The 22,511-nt window shown below is 37.2% G+C and overlaps 1 protein-coding gene across 1 annotated transcript; it reads right to left on the reverse strand.

Moving 5' to 3' along the window:
- Window positions 1-511: 511 nt before the first annotated feature.
- LOC105485470 (vascular cell adhesion molecule 1) lies at window positions 512-19,512 on the reverse strand. Its single transcript, XM_011747858.2, has 9 exons — window positions 19,244-19,512; window positions 18,410-18,685; window positions 16,081-16,401; window positions 14,522-14,788; window positions 10,048-10,323; window positions 7,894-8,214; window positions 6,732-6,998; window positions 4,628-4,894; window positions 512-1,433 (listed from the first exon to the last, which is right to left on the reverse strand). Exons 1-9 carry the CDS (start codon window positions 19,305-19,307, stop codon window positions 1,273-1,275), a joined length of 2,220 nt encoding a protein of 739 aa, XP_011746160.2. The 5' UTR covers window positions 19,308-19,512; the 3' UTR covers window positions 512-1,272.
- Window positions 19,513-22,511: the final 2,999 nt, after the last annotated feature.

The following is a 22,511-nucleotide window of genomic DNA, read 5'->3' on the forward strand; positions in this document are numbered from 1 at the left end:
AAAACTAAGTAATGTACTACTTAGGGATACATAGGTATAAAACCTCCAAAGGAAGCATGGAAATGATCAATTCAGGGTATTTATGGGTTACCGCTCAGTGAGGGAAGAGTATTGCCATCACTATGTGGTATATAAAAGGCTCTGAAGAATAGTTATACTATCTCTTGCTCTTAATGTTCTGTACATAGGTGTTCATTTGTTGTCCATTAACATGTGCATGTTCATCTGCATTACATCTTTTTGTGTATATTTTTCTAAATTAAAAAATTGCAGATTCCAAGGACCAAAAACCAGACATTTCTATTCAATATCTTAGTCTGGCACCAAGAAATCTAAATTTTTATCAAGTTCCTACAGTAATTTTAATAAAAGTAGTCTGAGGGTCACATTTTGAGTATCTGTATTATTTCCATAGTTTGAATATTTTACTCTTATGACTTGGCATTTCAGAAAGAGCTGCAATGTGACTAAAGGAGGCAGTTTATAATAAATAAACATACAACCGTTCTAATTCCAGAAATTATCACTTTACTATTCAAAAAAACCTAAACATTTACAAAAGAAAATAAAAACAAAGTTGCATTTTTAGACCACATTGGGAAAGTTGCACAGGAGTCTGATGAACCAACTTCGTGAAACATCTCCGTACCATGCCAGTACCATACAGAGAAACCCAGTCAACCATTATACCATAGGTTGAGGTATTTAGTACCTGAAAGTCAGCCCAGTGCTCTCTTTGCTTATTATTTGTCTATAAAAATATAAAACCAGGCATCTTTATGAAACCTGAAATTACTGTCAATAAACTTTATAGGAGTAAAATTTTGTTACAGGGAATAAAATAGAAGAAAGTTGACAAAGGCCAGCTGTCAGTCAATATTAATGTGAAATTTTCCTAACATGCATTAAATTATAATAGTCAGTCCAAGCAACACTAGTTATTTTAACGATCTAAATATGGGGTGTTGTTATTTTAAGCAATCTTGCTATGGTATAATTTTATTTTACATATGTACAAATTATGTTATTGTATATACAGATCAAGGAACTCCTCCAGTTCTCTCATCTTGATGGCAGTTACTGTTTTTCAGGCAGCAAGTTTTCCTTTGACTTCTTGCTCAGAGCAAGGGGCATAGGTGGGCATTTCTTTCCAAGTTCAATACATTCAGGGAAGTCTGCCTCTCAGCTCATTGTTTTTCTCATGGAATGATGAGCAGTATCAAGGATTTGCATAGAAAAATAGTGTCTCCAGTTGAACATATCAAGCATTAGCTACACTTTTGATTTCTGTGCTTCTACAAGACTATATGATCCCTTCATGTTGGCTTTTCTTGCAAAGTAAATTATCATTCCAACGGCGGGTATTATTAAGGAGGATGCACAATAGAGCATGAGAAGCTCAGGAGAAAAATAGTCTTTGTTGTTTTCTCTTCCTGGAAAATAACAAAATGGATGCAATTAATGTCTAGTACAAAAAGATAGCATTTAATAACAACAGTTACATGTTTTATTATAACAGTACAACTAGTTCTCCAAAGAGAAGGGAATCAAAGCAGTGATAAGAACCATCAGGACCCAAGATGCATATTTCTCTGAATTATCCAAATAATCAGTTGGTGGTTGCTATGGTCATGATGGATCTAAAGATGATAGTTGTTGGCTTCTACAAACTTGGATTCAAATAGATTCCGGCTCAGTTGTAAAATGGAAGGGAGGATACAGTTTTTAGGGCTCTTTTAACAAGAACGGAAATTGGAGAGAGGCACTTGCTTTGGGAAATAAAAATATCTACTAAAGAACTGGGACTCTGATGACCATGAATTGAAATGACTAACCAGTTCTCTAAGAAAATCCTTATAACATTCAAAGTGTGACCATTATAGCTAAATGCCACAAATAAGATGGTAAGAGAAAAAAAAAAAATCTTGCCAATGGCTTTTTCAGAGATATATGAAAGTTTCTATGTTTTTATGTCAGAAATAGGGCATATTAATATGTTTTTCCTCTTCAGCATTTATATCATCTTTTGATAAACTGGAGTTCTTTGGACAGCATTATGTTACAGCTTAAATGTCTCTTAGAGGCATTCTCTGATCTATATCTCCCTCATTCTAAATTCAGAACCTCAACGTATTCTCAAAACCCACGCATTTTTCCTTCAAAACCTTATCACAGCTTTTAATTAAACATTTATCCATATAATTATTATTTATCCATATAACTTATTAAGTTACTTTCCTCCCCTAGGCTATACATTACATCAAGACATGTATATCTATTTTCTTTTTGGTCCATCACCGGACTCACTGCTTGGCCTAGTTGGCACCAAAAAAGTATTTTTTAAACATTAATAACATTTTTTCTCTCTACATTTTGCTTTTGCCATTTAGTTGTAAATGGAGCACAGTAGGTACAGCATACAAAAACTTCAAAATTAGTATTCTTTCTAATCTGCTAAAAAATCATTTGACAGCTGTTATACCGTTTAACATCTTAACTTTATAAGAACATCTGAAGAAGACAGTCACTGGAGATAAACCAAGTAAAAAGAATCACTAGCAACAGATGATGTGTAGTCATTTTTTCAAATTATTGAAGAAAAACGGTTCACCCTAAGCATAATGATAATGGCCCCACTTTTTGACTTTCCCTTGCAAGAGCTGAGCTAGTCAAATATAAGCGTAATATTTGAATGGGATGTCCATCAACATGATTATGATTAGACATCAATATTGATGATATGCTGAGAAATAGTATTTCCATTTCTATTGCTTTCTTTTCAATGTAATATATATTATCTTTTGCCTTTCAGTCTTCCCCGCAGGCATCGGCAGAAAAACACAAATTTCCTGCCAAGATAGTTGCCAGGGCAACCTTCAAATACAATTTTCTATTTGTTGTATAAACACTGAATATCTTTAAAAACTCCTGACGATTTCTATTAATGGAATACATTCAAGCCAAGACAAAAGGAAACAAATAAAAAATCCAGCCAAATACAAAAGAAATCTAGTTCAAAATACCCAGAAAAATGTCCTTTTTTTTTTTTTTTTTTTTTTTTTTTTGGTTTTCATTAAATTTTACCTATTTTAAACTATATTCAGTTTGGGGGCATGAGTTTCTAGCTGAGTGCTTAATATTCTTTGATTGTTCATTTCAATAACGAGTAAAAAGGAGCAATTATATAAGTGGCTAATTTGATAAAGCAATTAGGAAATAAAGCAATGTGTGTGAGAGAGTTAAAAAGTAGTGAAGCACGTTTGATGTGTCTTTAAAAGATAACAATTAATTAACAAAAGAATTACAGAAATGTTAGGGGACCAATTTCCTGGGGATAGGACTAATTAAAGGTGGCCCAGAGGCATTAAGGATTAAAGAAAATAGAGATGAATACATTTCAACCTGCTCATAACTGAGATTGCAATCTGTCCAGAATCATCCCCAACCTCATTGGAAGCACTGATTGCATATACCACTGTATCATTTGGAGTGATGGGATACAAAGTAAATGTTCCCTACTTTGAACACATAGTAACTGCATTAGCTAGATCAACTCTTTTCAGGATAATCACTGCAGGTGGATGACTAGAAGTTTTACATAAGAGTCATGCTGTTTTTCCCTTCTTTAACATTTCTAGATGGATGTATAGCTATATAGCTATTGGCATGTTTTGAGGAGGTACTGTGAAGGTGGAAAACATATATATGGTAAGGCTTGCCATTTTGAGAAATTTGGGCAGATGAACAAAAACTTTACCTGTTTCTGACATAGGTTCAAATTTTCTCTGCATTGACAAGTGATTGCTCACTCCAATAGCCAAGTGCCAGACCTCTTAAGACTTGGCATTTGTTTGTAGTTCTGTTTGCACTCCACCGCCAAGTATGGCTTCCATTACACAATAGGAGCTAATTGATGTGCAAGGAGTGTGAGACTGATCAGCCAAGGCTGATGTATTCTACTTCACCAATAAGATCAGCAGATCCTACCTACTGTGCATTCACAAGAGGGCTTAGGAGATTAAGGGGCCTTTGAAGTTCCTCCAGTGAGGATATTGCTCCTCTCTTTCTCTGTTCACCAGAATAGGGAGGGATGGCAAGTGGCTTGAATTTTAATGAGGCTTTTCGATAGTCTAGAGAGTTTTTTATGTTGTTCAGGATCAAGTTTACTATTCCCAATTATTATCCTGAAAAGAGTCAATCCAGAAAATTGCAGTTACTCTATGTTCAGAAAATAGTGTTTCCTTCTGGTAGAAAGGAAGAGGGTCTGGATAGAACCCTTCTTTTTCAACGTGCCAATCCTACTTCTTTCGTTTCCTTATAACCTCCAGGGAAAATGTTGGGAAATATGGTTAAACATTTAGCAACTGCAAAACCTCAGAGACAAATGATACATTGTAAACTGAAAAAAGCAAGCAGGAATTCCTCACTCACGAATGATTAATGTCAACTTCCTGGCTAAACTTTATAGGATAAAGCAGCTGTGCTTGATTATTCCAAGAACCATTAAGAAATAAACCACAGCTCCATTTTGCCAACTCATTCATCAAATATTAGAAACTCTTAGTAATCCATGGAACCTCTGAACTACTACCAACAAAACAAAAACAAAAACTCAAAACAGACTCACCTTGAACATCAAGTGTTAAACTTCTTAATTGTGAGCCAACTTTGTTTTTAGATTCACATTCGTATACCCCCGCATCCTTCAGCTGGGCCTTTTGGATGGTATAGGCACCATCTATAGATTTTAGTACTGTGTCTCCTGTCTGTGCTTTTTTCTTCAGGATTATCCATGTTTCTGGAACATTTCCACATGTACAAGAGATGATGACAGTGTCTCCTTCTTTGACACTCTCAGAAGGAAAAGCTGTAAGTTTTATGTCTTTTGGAGTAGCTGTAAAGAGAATTTAAAAGGCATCTCTGATTGAGTGAAATATGAACCAATTCCATATTAATTCAGTGACATCAACAACAGCTTCCATGGAGCTATTTGTGCTAAGTGTTTGCATTAAATGTTAAGAAGAGCCAGTAAAGAAGTCGAGCATTGCTAGATTGTTGGAAATGATCATGTTTTAACTAAGAGAGTACATGGCTTATGCTTCTTTCATGTCCCTTAATATAATTATTTACCCAGCCTAGCACAAAGAATAGGTGTTTGATATGGTTTGGCTCTGTGTCCCCATCCAGGTCTCAACTTGAGTTGTAATCCCCAGGTTTTGAGGGAGGAACCTGGTGAGAGGTGATTGGATCATGGGGGCTGTTTCCCCCTTGCTGTTCTCATGACAGCGAGTGAGTTTTTACGAGAACTTTTGGTTTTAAAGTGTGGCAGGTCCTCACTCTCTCTGGCCTGCCACCATGCTAAGATGTGCCTTGCTTCCCTTTCTCCTCTGCCGTGATTGCACATTTTGTGAGGTGTTCCCAGCCATGTGGAACTGTATTAAACCTCTCTTATAAATTACCAATCTCAAGTACTATCTTTATAGCAGTGTGAAAATCGACAAATACAGTGTTTAATAAAGAGTTATAGAATTCAGATGTGAAATAGAAAATAAATTTTTTGTAATACTGTTTTGCAAAAATTTCCTTGAAGTACAAAGGCTTTTACAGGTTTCTGAGTTTTGAGCTGGATCCCTCAATCAAGAAGTTAAGCTGTACAGATGCGGCTTTTTCACTATCCTTAACAACACTATTGCCATTTATTAAGTTCCAGGCACTGAGCTAAGTATTTGACATATAACATGTCTATTAATGCAACAACTGGTGGATGCAGGTACCATATCACCAATTTTTAATCCCTATTAAGGTCTTCTATTTTGTAAGTTGATTTGAAATTCTTTCCCCATTTCCAAGGTCACGACAACTACCCAAAAGGTTTTTTGTTTGTTTGGTTGGTTGGTTGGTTGTCTGGTTTTTAAGGATGTGCATTGCCTTTCCAAGATTCTTCTTCTAAAATACAAATCTTACTGAGTTGAGATAACAAGAAAGTCACTAATATCTTAGTGGGAATAATGCCAAGGTGTAAGAGAGGAAATGACAGCCCTGACAAAGACAAGAACCCTCATACCCAAAGGGGAAGGGATGGAGGAAATCCACATTGATCACTTGATGATTTTGCTCATAACTCCATATGGCTTCAACCTGCGAACTAGGAATTGTCTTTTTCTCAATCTTGGGTCTCCATTCTAAAGGGAAGGGGCCTAGATCTGTTGACTTAATCTACTTTAGTGGTTCCATGTTGTCAGGCTGATGAACGAGAGGACAGAGTCATGGCTACTAATAATCTCAGAATTTGCAAAAGACTTAAGTGCCAGCTTAGGCTTCTAAGCAAATACTACTGGCCATCTTGTGAGATTGCCACTCAGAGTTCAATTCAGCCAGATATGGTGGCTTTAATCCTACATAATTCCAAATGAAGAGATTCCTCTTCCTATTCTTATCTCAACACCATAACCATTGCCTCATAAATGTAACTGGAACTTCTGACACAGGTCCTGAAGGCTTGCATTTCACTTAAGTTTGAAAGAATCTCAGGATAAGAAACTTGTAACGATTCATGAGAAAGGACAATTTCAGGAAATTTCTCCATACATTGGAAACATCATAAGCTCTTCAAAACCCTCAACACACTTTTGTAGTAAAAATTTTGTTTTCAAAGAAGACTTTACTCATAATCAGTAACATCACCAAAAAAATTACTAGCAAGGATAACTCACTACTCACACTCTGCTCACCTTGGATAATTAATTCTACTTCTTTTCTGCTTCTTCCAGCCTGGTTAATTCCTTCACATACATAAACTCCAGAATCTTCCATTTTTGTAGAAATTAAGTTGAGAGTTGCATCCTCAGAAAGAGACTGTAGCTCCCCATTAGGTAGCTGCCTGCTCCATAGGATTTTCGGAGCAGGAAGGCCGTGGCTCAAGCATGTCATATTCACAGAACTGCCTTCCTCCAGGATGGAGGAAGGGCTGACCAAGATGGTTGTATCTCTGGGGGCAACTGAAAAGGCAGAGAGGCTTGTTAGCTGGACCCCTTATGCCCTGAGTTCCAAAGAGTTTTAATAATGTTGCAAAACTGGGCTATGGGTTCAGCAGATGCAAACAGTTTATAAACCTTGATAATTTAACACAAGAGGTTTTGGTCCTTATTTACTTTAGTTGATACCAAATGATAGAGCAGAACATGGACACGTCATGGTGTTTTCTAATGGAAGGAAGTTCAGTATAACCTCCCTTGCAACCAAAGAATGACGAGGGTCAATGATAGTGTGTACTGCCATTTATGGTAGAGTCAACAAGACTATGAATTATTTGAATCTCCTTCTGTAAAAAGATGTGGTCTATTTTTCCACCCCTTGAAACTCTAGGCTGGCCTCATGACTCACTTTGACCAATAGAATGTGGAAGAAGTAACACTGTAGGACTTCCAAACCCAGGCCTTGAAGAGGCTGCTTTCATTTACACCTTCTTGAAAACTGAGCTCTGGTGAGTAAATCTAGGCTACTGTTTCTCAGGGTGACAACGCATAAAGAAAGAGAGGCCAGGTCATCCCAGATATGGCTCCAGACATGTGGGTGAAGTCATCTGAGACCAGCCAGTCCTGCTAACCTTACAGAAAATGCATGAGCGAGCTCAGCTAATACCATATCGAGCAGAATAACTGCCTAGCTGGCCCCTTCCTAAATTGCCAACTCAAAGCATCATAAGTCAGTAAATAGTTACTCTTTTAACTTTATGGAGGGTGATTTGTTACAATCATTATTATTTTGAAATTTCTTTTCAGTTATGTTTTTTCTCTACAGAGGTTTTAACTATTAACCTTATGTTAACTATTGCCTGGCAAACACGATAAAGAGACAGGTATTAAGCTGTAGATACCTCACATATGTACTTACCATTGACATAAAGTGTCTGTGTACTCTGCCTTTGTTTGGGTTCAAATTCCATTTCATCCATATGTAACTTAGCCTGACAAACAAGAGCTTTTCCAGTATCTTCAGTGGTAGGGATGAAGGTCGCTTCCAAACTTTTGTTCTCTAGAGATTTCATATCTGTATCCTCCAAAAACTCTTTATTCTCCAGAACAGTCTCCCCCTTAAGTAATTCAATCTCCAACCGGTCAAGGGGGTACACGCTAGAAACCTTGCAGCTTACAGTGATGGGGCTCTCACTCACAAGGACACCTCTCATCTCGATTTCTGGATCTCTAGGGAATGCTGCAAAACGCAAGCAAAAATGATTTTTATACACGATATTCAAGGAAAAATTGAGCTAAGCTTTATTAAATGTAAAGGCCTAAAAATGACAGCTTTAATTGACCTGGGATAGAATGACTGTCAATATATAAGTAACGACAGTATTTATAAATGACATATTCTTGATATTATATATGAATAATGTTAGAAACAAAAACTACTTAGTATATCCAGTCCTTGAGTAATAAATGTTCACTTCTTATTTTTTTTTCTTCTTAATATGCAATCTTGCTGTGTGCCATGGCTTGATCTTTTCTAAGTACACATCAGCTTCCACTATCTTATTTAGTAAGTATATATTTTACATGTTTTAAATTTGCCATGTTACGTTGAATACTTAGTATCAACTAGTCCTCTAATATTCATTATCTCAGTCTTCAAAGCAGCTATGTAAAATGGGTATTAGTTATTTTACAGCCAGGAATACTGAAACATATAGAGGCTAAGAGACTTTCCTCATGCATTATACCTAGTTGAAGTCAATGAGATGGGCTGAGAATCCGTATTTCTCTGACCTCAGAGCCCAGCTTTGGTTTTACACAGCTGTGCAGTCTCTCAGTATCAAATAAGACAAACAAGGAAGTTCTCAACTTAGTTTAAATTTTAATGACCAAATTTAGGCAGCAAGTTTTAAATATTTCTCAGATAATACTTGTAATCAAGAAAAGAACTGCTTAACTCTAGTCTTTCTAATACAGCACAAATCAATAAAAATAAGACTAAAATAGCTATCAAGGGCAAGAATAATGCTTAAACATATTTTTCCTTAACAAAAATGTTGTTAAAGTGATACATGCTCAAATATTTCTATGTTGCAATAAGACTCCACTGCTGGTTCTCATTTCTGCTGGGAATGTGCCTATCTCAGCAGATCATGGACTCTGGGTAATATAATAATGCAAATAAAATGTATCCTCCTTTTGAGAGACTCAAATCCATTTACAGGCACACTGTGACCCATTCTGAACAAAATCTTGAAGGGTAACACAAGTTTGGGCAGGCTTTCTGGTAGAAAATCTCTACAATATGTTCTCTTGAGTTCTACTGAAGTGAGAACTCAAGGCAGAGTGACCCTCTCAAAAAAATAACTTTATGGTTACTTTGCATATTTTGTTCTTCATTCAATATGGACTGAGGAACTCCAGCAATGTCAAGTTCATGGAGATTTGAGGTTGCAAAGAGTGTTTATTAAGACGACAAGAAGAGTAAGAGAAAGCATAGTATATGTAGGTGGCATAAATCAACATTAAGATCTAACGCTACTTCCTGATTCTGCTTTTCACCTTAGCCACTGCCACTGACCATCCCCATCTCCAACCTAATTCCTTATCTTTAATTTTGGCTTCCTTTTGCTTCCTATTCCCTTATTTTTTTTTCCCATCCTGCAGACAGCTCTTCAAATGTGCTTTAAAGCAGTGCCTTAAAATAGTTTAAAACTACTCATTCCCAACTGGAGTAGTTGGAGTAGTCACCTCCACCCAGTCATCTGAATGGGCACTGACCCCAATGCACTCACCTCCAGCATGTAGTGTGTTCAAGTGCATGATGAGAGAGTTTGACAAGGCATAAACCAAGGATTGTGGGTGCTGTGTATATATGTAATACGTACTTGAGATTTAGGCTAATAATGTTGTATCAAACCATTCTGATTCAGATTTAGGAACAAAATTCACAATGCTAAATTCCTTTTCTAAACATAAGAATCTCATTGCAAATCACAGACATGCATTGTTTTTCTTCCAATAGAACTGGAAAAAATAAAAATAAAAATAAACAATTCTGAAAACCACTTACAGTAGAGCTCCACCTGGATTCCCTTTTCCAGTTTCTTATGTCCACAAGTCACTGTGCACAGATAAGAGTGTTCGTTCTCAAAACTCACAGGGCTCAGGGTCAGCGTGGAATTGGTCCCCTCACTCCTCACCTTCCCGCTCAGAGGGCTGTCTATCTGGGTTCTCCAGGAGAAAGATGGGGACTCACAGCCCATAACACTACATGTCAACACAACTGAGTCTCCGATCTGAGCAGCAATCCGGGGTCCAGGTGAGATCTCAACAGTAAATGGTTTCTCTGGGACAGAAGTGGAAAGCAAGATGAAAAGAACGTAAGATCATTTTCTTCTTTCATCACATTCTGACATATGATCTTTATTTTTCCGGGTCTCCTTTCAGTTAATATCTATGCCAAGAAAAAATTACTCTTTTCCACCTTGGGACTATCAGAAATAAGACCACATCTTTTAGAATGAACCATTATAGTTTGCTGATTCATTCATTTAACAAACTGAATGGATAAAAATTTGTCAAGAGAGGTTGGTATCTCTTCATAGCAATAATAGAGTCTCTGCTCAAATGTAGTTTATCAAATCACTGTAAGAGTGGACAATCACTCAAAGAATGTAAGTGGTTCTTGTGTGTCAAGCACTATCTAAATTACTATATATATATATAAAATCAATAATTTCGTACACTAGTACTATTCTTTCTTCTTTGCCTTCTCTTTCTGCGTCTACTCTTTCTCTTCCTCTTTTTACCCCTCTTTTTTCTTCTTGAGGAAATTTAGGCTCAGAAATGCTAAATAACTTTGCCCGGTTTGCAAGTAACAAAATTAGGACTTGATGTCAGGTGGGTCTGATTCAAGATCCCAGTTTTTCAGTTGCTACAACAACTAAATCAAGTCATCGTCATATGGAGATAAAGTGATCTAAAAGGGGTACTGGAAAAAGCTACAAAAAATGTCTCTTAATTAGATATAATACCCACAGTGGACAAGCACTTAGAGCTTCTGTTTCAATAATACAGTTATACCATTGAAAGTCACATAGAATCACCCTGAAATCAAAGTCAAAATCTAAGCATTAAAGTGATACATAAATCACCTCCAAAATTTGCCTGATGTAATATAAAAATACTTTACAATTAACTCAGGGTCTGAAAGCTGAGGTGTGAGGGCAAACTCCTAAGACTCAAATACCCAGGAATGTCCTTTGGCCGTCAGCACTGTCCCTGCTGAGTACATGGGCTTCTTTTGGATGACTGCTATTTAGGAAGAAAGGGAACACTACATCTTGGCTCTGTTTCCCTGAAGAAACTGAGAGTGTCTGGGCAACTCTGAAAGCAACAGACGAGACCCCCATAAAAGTCACTGAAATCTTACTTGTAAATTACAGGCTTGAGGTAAAAGAAAGAAATCTCAATATACAAATAATCCAAACATATTACATTTTGCATGGTTCTCATCTGTGTCATCAGTTATTTTTCTTAATAGGTTTCTCTAATTGTGACATCTTAGTATTTTCTGAAGAAGATTCTCCTCAAATTACCTCAATAAACTGATATGCTATTAGACTTTGAAAGAGAGCTCATTCACAGAAACAACCAGAGCTTCCGAATTTCTTATAGGCTAATGTCAGAATGAGGAACTTTAAAAACAGATCCACTGCCTGTGCGTGAACATTTCTAAGTCATTCTTTACAGCGGCCACATGTATTGCCATGTGAACTTGGAACCACTGGAGGAGTAACTCTTTTAGGTAGCTGAAAGTTTCTTTGAAAGTACTTTCAGTACTTTAGGCCAGTAGTATCCCATGTGATGCAAAGTGCAAAACAACTCTCCCCAACCCCAAAATACAAATCCTTTGTACACTGGAATAGGATACAGTTTATTATGGAGTGGCATTATTCCAGGGTGAATGATTAGCTTTACATACTTTCATTAGTGTAACATCTTTCCTCGTCACCTGAGAATGCTAACCTAACATCCAACTGAGATAATCTACTTATGGTGAGTTTTATTTTTATTTTAATCTTCCAAGTTTAAATACCATGTTTTCACATTTTAAAAATTTGTGTTGAGCTGGGTGTCACTACAGCTGGGTGGCATGTGCCTATAATCCCAGCTACTCAGGCAGCTACGGTGGGAGCATCAGTTGAGCCCAGGAGTTGAGTTCAGCCTGGGCAACATAGCAAGACCTCATTTCCTAAAACAAACAAACAAAAGACTATGCTACCCATGTTTATAATCTATTCATTAATTCAGCAAACATTTACTGAACATTTATTATGTGTTAGGTATTGTGCTAAGAATCCAAGCATTCACACACACACACACACACACACACACACAGAATTCCTGACTTTAAGGAGTTTACAGATTTTTAAAAAAATTAACTAGAAACAGAGGTCTCACTATGTTGCCCAGGCTGGTCTTGTACTCCTGGCCTCAAGCAATCCTTCCACCTAAGCTTCCCAAAGTGCTGCGATTATAGGCTTGAACCATCGTGCCCAGAGCAGGAATTTACAGTTTAGTGGAAAGGCACATTTAAAAAGATATACTGTTTTGGCTCTTACTAAGGGATATTTGAGTTATCTATTTATATGCCTGTCCTTCCTTCCTAGTTTGTATGCCCCCCGAGGGCAGTTGTCATATCTTTTTCATGTCTGTACCCTCGGTACCAAGTAGAATTCTTGGATTCTTGGACAAGGGCTCTTAATATGTGTGGAACTGAACAGAACTGCATACATGACTATAAGGAGTGTTGAGTGTACACGAAGGAAAGAATATGTAGTTTGGTCTGACACAATCTGGAACTGGGAGGCTGACATGAGCTTCGTATTGGAGAATGGCTAAGACTTTGCCGGATGAAGGAAGGAGAAAGGCCATTTTAGGCAAAAGGAACAGCATAAGCAGGGGCACCAAGTTATCAACAAAGCTGCAAAGGTAGTTTCTGGCCAGATCATAAAGAGTTCTGTGTGACAGTTTTAAGAAATGGATTGAAGTTATAGAAAATGAGCACCTTTTTGTTTAAGGTAATAAACCCTGGGAGCAGTGCAGAAGATTGATTATTTTAGGGACAGAATGTTAGCAGGTAGACTATTTAAAGATAATTAGCCACAAAATATGTGAAATATTATTCAGCCTTAAAAAACAAACGAGGAAATTCTGTCATTTGCAACAAAAGGGATGAACCCAGAGGACATATGCTAAGGGAAACAAGCCAGGCACAGAGAGACCAGTACCTCATGATCTCACTCACATGTGGGATCTACTTCTAAAGTCATAGAAGTAGAGAGTAGAATGGTGGTTACCAGAGGCTGGGGCAAGGAGAGGAAGGGAACGAGGAGATGTTGGTCAATGGGTACAAAGGTTCAGTTAGACAGGAGAGTAAGTTGTTGAGATCTATTGTACATCATGATGACTATAGTTAATGAAAATATATTGTGTATTTTAAAATACCTAAGAAAGTGAATTTCAAATGTATCACCACAAAAGAATAAGTGAGGCAATGAATATGTTGACTGAATCATTCTACATTGTATACCCATATCAAACATCACATTGTAATCTATAAATGTAAACAATCATGATTTATCAATTAAAAATATTTCTAAAGAGAAATATAAAGATAATTAGCTATAAAATTAAAAAGGCAAAGGGGTTTTCATTAAAATTAACCTGTATTAAAATCATAGTAAATGCAACTAAAGAGCTATTTAGCCCTAGGAAAAGTATGAACTATCCTGAGCCTGGGTTTTTAGTAGTGTTGTGGTAAAGATTAATGAGATAAAATATATAAAGCAGAATGTAGAATTCCTGGGAAACATTAGGTGTACAATCAATAGGTGGCGTCATTATTAATCTCTGGGAGATTCCACTCTCTCATCTGTAAAAGGAATACAAAATACTTACTGTTTAGTTATTTCTTGAAGACGGCATATGTAAAGTACCAGAAACATATCTGGTGTTTAGTGAATGCTGTTATGTAAGAATATCTTGCAAGAGCCCAAGTGAGAAATGATAAACTAAGGCAATGGCAAGTGGGGTGAAGAAGAGGTCATATTCTGGGGAGCATTTTGAGGTAGAACTGACAGGAATTAACAGCATGGAATTGGAACATGAATTTGGGAGTAATCAACATATTGTAGTCTAATTCTTGGGAGTCTAGCGTGAGAAGAGAAGGGGACCCAGGGATGTAAACTTGAAAATACCAGTATCCCAGAGGCAGGAGGAAGACAAAAAGTGAGGGAATGAAGCAGAGAAAAAGTGATTTGAGATGAAAAAGAATCAGAAAAGCAGAGCCATGGAAACTCTGGGAGGGAAGACTTCCAAGAAGTACTAGTAAGATAAACATATATTTGTGCTAAAGGCTATGGCAACCAGATAGGTCATCAGTGAAACTAAGGGAAGCAATTTCAGCATTGAAGCTGTGTGACTATTGCTCAAATCCCAGTGACAGCACCTTTGTCATTCCTTTTTCACATTCTACTCACCTTGAACAATTAATTCCACCTCTTTTCTGTTTTTCCCAATCAAATTAACTCCTTCACACACATAAATTCCAGAATCTTCCATCCTCATAGCAATTAAGGTGAGAGTTGCATTCCCAGAAAGGTGCTGTAGATTCCCATTATCTAATTTCTTACTCCAGAAAATCTCTGGAGGTGGTAGACCCTCACTGGAACAGGTCATGGTTACAGAGCCACCTTCTTGTAGCCTTGTGGATGGATTCACAGAAATAACTGTATTCTTGGGTGATACTGAAAAGGCAAAAAAATAATATTAGCAATTGCTAAGCATCATCCCAGTGCAACAGAGGGAATGTATTTCTCTTAGACAGTATTTATGTGCTTCCACCAATTTGATGAAATTACTCTGCCAAATTAGTATAAAGAACTGCTGAATCATTCAAAATAATCTATCCAGTTTCTGACTAAACTGATTGAGTTTAGTTGATGTTTCATGTTTTTCAGACGGTTATAGGTAGTCAGAAATTAAGAAGAACCATGTGGCTTAACCTCCCACTAAAGGGTAGGAGTCCCATTTAAGCATTCTTGCCAAGCGCCCATTCCAGTCAACTTCAACATTTACTGAGAGAATCAACCCATTGCTTTCCAAAAGAGTCAATTTGATTTTTGGACAGCTCTACGTATTAGCACATTTCTCCCTATTGAGCTGAAATCTTCTCTCTATACTAATTTAAACATATTGGCCATAATTCAGCCATGTGCTGTTACAGAAAAAGGTAAATCACTCTTTCATATAACTGTCTTTCAAATGCTTAATTAGAGCTCTTTTCCAGGTTTTGTATTCTCTTAGGAAAAATATCCTCTATCTTGACTATTCTTCTCAAAATATTGTTAAAAGCCTGCCCAGCTCATTCTCTTTCAGCTAAACATGCCATAGTTGGCAATACTCCTTTTAAATGTAGTGCCCAGTGCAAAACATAGCATTTTAGACTAGAACCGAGCACAGTGAGCCCACTCCTACACAACGCTGGGACTATAAGACTCCCGTAAATCCCCTGGCAGTATCAGGCAGATTGGAGGCAATCAAAGCCCATCATTTTTCCCCTGTCCAATGCACATATGTATGTATGTGCATATGCATACACACACACATACACACACACACAGAGAATAACTGCTCACCTTGTCAAGTTTCTGTACCTGTGCAACTAATATTTCAAGGCATACTATAAGAGTTTACAAAACAATATTAAAGTGTTTTATTATTTGAACCTGTTTCTCACTACCCAATCTGGTGGTATGACTATTCCCCTTTTATACCCTGAGAAATAGAGAAATTAAGTAACCCAAACTTACACAGTTAATAGAGACAGAAATTAAGCTCAAGTCTTCTCCATCCAAATCCAGTGTTCTTTTCATTGAATTGTACTATTGGCAAACATTGTGTTCTCAATGAATACAAATGGAATACAAACTATATACAAGTGTTTTTTTTTTTTTTTTACTTTGCTGCTAAGTTTATTGCTATACACAACCGAGGTGGGATTCCCACAAAGACTGGAACACATCGCACAAGTACTTACTGTAGACTTGCAATTTTTCTACAGCCTCCCTTTCTGTGGGCACAGAATCCATTTCATCAATGTGTAATTTAGCTCGGCAAACAAGAACTTTCCCAATATCTTCAATGACAGGAGTAAAGGTTACTTCCAAACTCTTGGTTTCCAGGGACTTCCTGTCTGCATCCTCCAGAAATTCCTGACTCTTCATGAGATGATCTCCTTTCATTAAGTCTATCTCCAGCCTGTCAAATGGGTATACATCAGCAACCAAACACTTGACTGTGATCGGCTTCCCAGCCTCCAGAGGACCACTCAGATGAATCTCTGGATCCCTAGGAAAAGCTGTAAAGGTCAAACAAATACATGGATGGGCTTTTTGCTCATGGGATATAAGGTCTCTTACTGCTTTAACACAATACAAATCAAGCCTAGTGTTTTTGTTAATACAGTCTTAATACAGAAGAATTGTTTAAATAGCCTGTCATGATTTGGGGTGAGTTCAAGGTGCAAGAATTGGAAGCAAACATTTTTTAGAACATTATTCTATTCTGATCCTGTATATATTAAGGGTTGCATGTTATTACAGTAAAAGAAGGAAGAAAAAATGTTTATATTGAACCTTACATGTGGCTGTCACTGCGCTATAGATTTAACATGAATTATTTTATTTTATCCTCACAACAACTCTAGGAGATAGAGATCACATTTTATAGAAAAGAAGACTTGGACTTAGTACATTTACATAACTTATCTAAGGTCACACACCTAGTAAATGGTAAAGCTGGGATTTAAATTCAGGATTTCTATTACTCGGTTTTGCTACTAAAGATTTACATTATGTTACATCACATTTTCTTATTATAGTCAGGGCAGATATATTTCCATTTTACAGATAATGACTTTAAGGCTTAGAATGTCATTGCAAAGAATAGTTATTGTCAAGATATTCTAAGACATGAAAAGACCAACTTTAAGTAATTAGCTTCTGAAAACGGTGCCTCTGATAGGAATTCATCCACCAGAAAGATACATTTGTGCAATCTTTATGTTCTGGAACACATATTTGCCTCCTGAAATGCCTAACTCAGTATCCCACCAAGTGTTCCATTGAAGCTTCTAGTACAAGGAAATGTACTACTTCTTGTAGCCATTGCCTCCTTTGCAAGAGTTACCTTTTTCATTACACATTGTCATGAAGTAACATATTGGTGAATTCAAAACTCTGTGTAACAAAAAGAATACAAAGGTCTCAACTCTAAGCACTATTACAATCAAATGTGGAAAGGAGACAGAACTGTTATACATAATGAAAACCAGACACTCTTGGAGAAAAACCTCAGGCAAGATAATTAAAGCCAGAAGTGTCTTCATTTATCTTTTTTAAATCTTCAACTATTTGGTACTTGTGGGCAAAAGACAAAGGAGCTGGAAATTCTTTGCTATGTGAAGAAACATGGTATTTTTCATTTTTTCCAGCAATAATTTCTGTCCCTCATATTCTGTAAGAAACGTTCCTCTAATCCACACAGTCTGATGTCAGGTAACATAAGAACTTGCTACTTTTCCCTGTATTTACATAAGGGAAGCTTTTAAGGAGCTCAGGAGGCTGCACAGACATAAACTATGCATGTACAACCAGCATAATTGAAAGCAGCCGGCCAAGCACAGTTTCTTGGGAAGCTTGAGCAACACATGGGGCTTGTTGCAGAATCAATTAAGGTTACTGGGAAAAGTTGGGCTCTGGTACAACAGAATGGAACCAAAGTAATTATAATCAAATGAGGTCTTCGTGAAGACACGACCATAAATGGGTTCAGTTTTTTAGAAAGAGAGGCTATCGGAAACAAAAGGCAAATGATTTATGTCTGGTTAGTTTTTTACTCCTCTTGCTAACTTTGTTTGCTGAATGGAGAATGGCGTGGGATGCATTTTGGCAGGCTGGTAAACTAGGGACGTCCACTCACGTTCATGAGGCAAATCTAATGCATTATATAAATATCTTTGAAGTTGAGCGGTTGAGCACCAAGGCTTCATGGCACCAAAAAAAAAAAAAAAAAAAATCCTCAATGTGTCAACAACACCAAAGTCAAATGAGTGAAATGTTTGCAGATATTAACAATTATGTCTAAGGAGAACACTTTTATACTAATACCTATTACTAATCCAAGATTTGGATTCCTGCTCTCTCTCATGCTGGCCTTAGCTGTCCCTAGCTTTCCTGATGTTGTGTGTTCTTCAGCCAAGAATCTGTACAGGAATATCCATTTTAAAACTTTTTTTAAATATCATTTTTAAAAGGTGATTTTAAAGTAAAATTGAGAGAAAAACGAAGATTTTCTAAAGCACTCACAGTAGATCTCCACCTGGATTCCTTTTTCCATTTTCCTAGATCCACAAGTTGCTGTGCACAGGTAAGAGTGTTCGTTTCCGAAACTAACAGGATTCATGGTCAGCGTAGACGTGGTCCCCTCATTCCTCACCTTCCCATTCAGCGGACTATCTATCTGGGTTCTCCAAGAGAAAGATGGGGACTCGCAGCCTGTGGTGCTGCAAGTCAATGAGACGGAGTCACCAATCTGAGCGAGAGATTTAGATTCTGGGGTGGTCTCGATCTTAAAAGCTTGAGCTGCAAAAGCAAAAAAAAAGACAGAAGCAAATTTACCACTAATTTGTCTAGTATTCTACTCCTTCTTCTGTGTATAATGTCTAAAATAGGATCAGACTGATCTCTTTCCTAAGCCGCTTCAAACTAACTACAAGGTAGCCAAAAAGCACCGAAGTCACTTTCACAAAAGTTTATGGAATCATCTTCACTAAAGAGAATTCTCAGTTCCAACCTTGATGCCCATTTATCAAAGCCGTTTTATTTGCTAAGTTTGACCTCATTGTCAAGTATAGGAAACTAAGGAGACAGACTAACTAGAGACAGAAGCCGAATTACTCACTTGCCTTTGGAAAAAAAGATACCAAAAACATCAATTTTCAGCTCTAACTATGACAGTACAATATTATATAGCAAAACTCAATTGCATATTAAAAGTTAGGTTAAATTAACTTTTCCTACTGTTTAAAATCACGGTGTCTTTACTTCACTACTTCACTACTATCGCAAAACTGACTGAAGCCAAAACCAGGGCTAAAACGGAATGCTAACATTTGAAACAGATAAAGGAAAATAACTTACAAGCTGCAAACATTATCCAAAGTATATTTGAGGCTCCAAAGATCACGACCATCTTCCCAGGCATTTTAAGTTGCTGTTGTGATGAGAAAATAGTGGTTCCAAAACCCTAATTTGTGTCCCACGTGTATATGCCTGGAAAGGGTATTCAGCTCCTGAAGCCAGTGTGGCCCGATGCTGCGGAGTGAAATAGAAAGTCTGTGCTTTATAAAGGGTCTTGTTGCAGAGGCGGAGGGAAATCCCTTCAAGGGGAAACCCAGGGCAGAGCCAGGGAAAAAAGTTTAACGGACACCCAGCCAAGTTCCAGTATTAACCCCTTCAGTTGCTCTCACTGCTGAAGCTCCTCTCTCTGTCCTGGCAAAAGAAGACACTTCCAAAACTAAAAAATACAGGCTTTTCCTCATCTTTGACTCCAAAAGGCTATCTTTACTGGAAAGATAAAGGACAATGCTGATTACAGAATGAAACTTTCTGAATCCAATGTGGTTAAAGAAAGAGGGTGGGGTGAGCAAAAAAGAAGACAGAGTAGTAAATTCTACTCTGTTTTTTGAACTGGATACATAACCACTATGTCATGTGAACTGATTTTCTCCATCAAGGAAATATGTTTGCAATTCTAAAAGAGATTTTTTTTTCTCTTACAGGAGAAAGGAAAAAGTTATTTCCTTTAATGAGTCATTTTTTAAAAAGGAGACACCATAACTTCTTAGTTTTATATTTGTTCATGAAAACAGTTCTTTTGGCAACAAACGTCAATTTTTTGAAACTATTTTCTTGAGTAGAAAGTAAAGGAATATGACTGAAATTGCTGCCAAAACAAGGGAAATAATTTTTTTCTTTTGTTTTAGAAAAGTTATCAATACTTTGGTTAAATTGCTGGATAATTGGAACTTTTTTTGCAGACTTACATGCAAGTGCAACATCCATCTGAAGTGGCAAATCTCTTGGGCTGTGAGATTTAACCACAAACCCAGTTTTTAAAAACATTAAAAATAATATGTTTTTATTATAGGGAAGGGGACAATAACCAAGTTTATGTGCCTTTTCCCGCAGTGAAGTGCCTTTTTAAAAAAATCCCAATTAACTAACTGGCTTAGCCTTGCACACACATAGCCCAAGACCTTGCAAAATGCTTGCCCACCGAAAAGAAACCGGAATAGCCACTTCCTTATATTAAACACGTGCTAGTCTACCTCCCCCATTGGATCATCAGTTCCTCTCATGGCCAGGACCAGTTCTTGTTCATTGTTGTATCTACTTCTACAATATCTAATGCATGATTTTCCACTTAGTGGATGCAAAAAAAAAATGCAATAATAAATATTACACATTTGGAAAAGAAAATTCTAAATACTAGCAATAATAGGTAAAGATGGCATGAAAAAACTTTTAAATTCTACAAGAAAATTCTAAAGCTCAGAGGCTCGCTGAGATGTGTACAATAAACTTGTACTATATAACTTTTGTACTCTGTAACAAAGGCCATAGCTGAGGTCTGGAATCTATAACTGTCCCTACCTGGTTGGAGAGGCATCTGGACCTCCTCTTGGATACTGATGTGGCTCCCACTAAAAGACAAGGAAGGAAAAATAAGTGGGAGATGCTGTTCTGGGGTGTGGGGATATAGGACTTCACCTACCAAATGTCTAGGGATCAGAAAAATTGATTCAGGAAATATTAGCTTGTAAACAAGTAACCCAGAGGTCCTTTACAGTGTTTCTGTCATCATCAGGTAAGTTCACTATTTAACTTTAGAATAGATCAAAAGGGCGTTGTGGAGTTTTAATATGTTCCTTTGAAGCTCAAAGACAAATGGCCAATAGGATTCCTGAGATCATTATGACCAAGCTATGCTGTATTACTTCGGTTCTGAGTTTGGATGTGATTCTAAGCTTGCAATATTGGAGAAATGCCTATTCATTTAACTCATAGTGGTCTTGGCAAATGTTTGATCAAGTCCCTCACTATATCTTTGAGTTGGATGACATCTGAAGTCCTACCTGCTCCTGCCAGGTTGAGTGGATTGCACCCTTCTCTGTGGCCTCACTACAACAAGTGCATATTGATGGAGCATTTATCATTCTGCATTTACCTATTAATATGCCTATCTTTCCTACTTTGCTAACTCATATGGTTTCATTTTTTCATCTCAGCATTTAGCTTAAAATAAGGCATTTATTAAAATTTGTGGAATGAATGAATGATCAGAGTTACAAGTGTAAGGTTAACAGATTGAGACTAACCTGTCTGAATAAAGTATTACTGAGTTTTGTCTTTGAACTTGTTCAGTTTAACCTTTTTATTGGTAGCATAGAGCACACAATATGATTTGGCTATGTCACCACCCAAATATCATTTTGAATTCCCATGTGTTGTGGGAGGGACCCTGTGGGAGGTAATTGAATCATGGGGGCAAGTCTTTCCCATGCTGTTCTTGTGATAGTAAATAAATCTCACAAGAGCTGATGGTTTTAAAAAGTGGAGTTCCCCATGCACAAGCTCTCTCTCATTGCCTGCCACCATCCATGTAAGACGTGACTTGCTCCTCTTTGCCTTCCACCATCCATGTAAGACGTGACTTGCTCCTCTTTGCCTTCCACCATGATTGTGAGGCTTCCCCAGCCAGGGGGAACTATAAGTTCATTAAACCTCTTTTTCTTCCTGGTTTTGGGTATGTCTTTATCAGCACTGTGAAAACAAACTAATACAGCACATGATTATCTAACCTATTAATAATGCAAAACTGGGAAAGACAACCTTAGAGATGACAGAAGCAAGATAAAGAAGATCTCAAGGTATGCAATAATATTCCAGATGATGAAGTAAAATTTAATAGGAATGCATTAAAGGTCAGCATTTAAATGTTTCAAATGTTTGAGTACAGTATGGGAGAGATCTGACTTGATCACAGTTCATAGAAAGAAGGCCTTGTGATTTTAAGAACTATAAAAATGAATATTGCCATGAGAAATCAAAATAGCTATGATGAGCCCAGGTTGCACTCCTAGTAATTCAACCTTCAAGTCTTCTGAGGCCACAGTCTCTGAGCACTACACATCCACCAGACCATACTGGGAGCCTGGGTGTCTAATTCAGAGTGCCACTCCTTAACAAAGATGCTGACGAAATAGAGGGTGTCCAGAGAAAAGCAATAGCTCCTATTAGGAGCTGTTGAAGGAAAAGGACATATTTTGTCTGGAGAAGAGGTACCTATGAAACAATGTGATAACTGAATGACTAATGCACAGGGAAAGGAATTTACTTGTTACTC

Source organism: Macaca nemestrina, chromosome 1, assembly GCF_043159975.1.
Source record: "Macaca nemestrina isolate mMacNem1 chromosome 1, mMacNem.hap1, whole genome shotgun sequence".
Taxonomy (NCBI): Eukaryota; Metazoa; Chordata; class Mammalia; order Primates; family Cercopithecidae; genus Macaca; species Macaca nemestrina.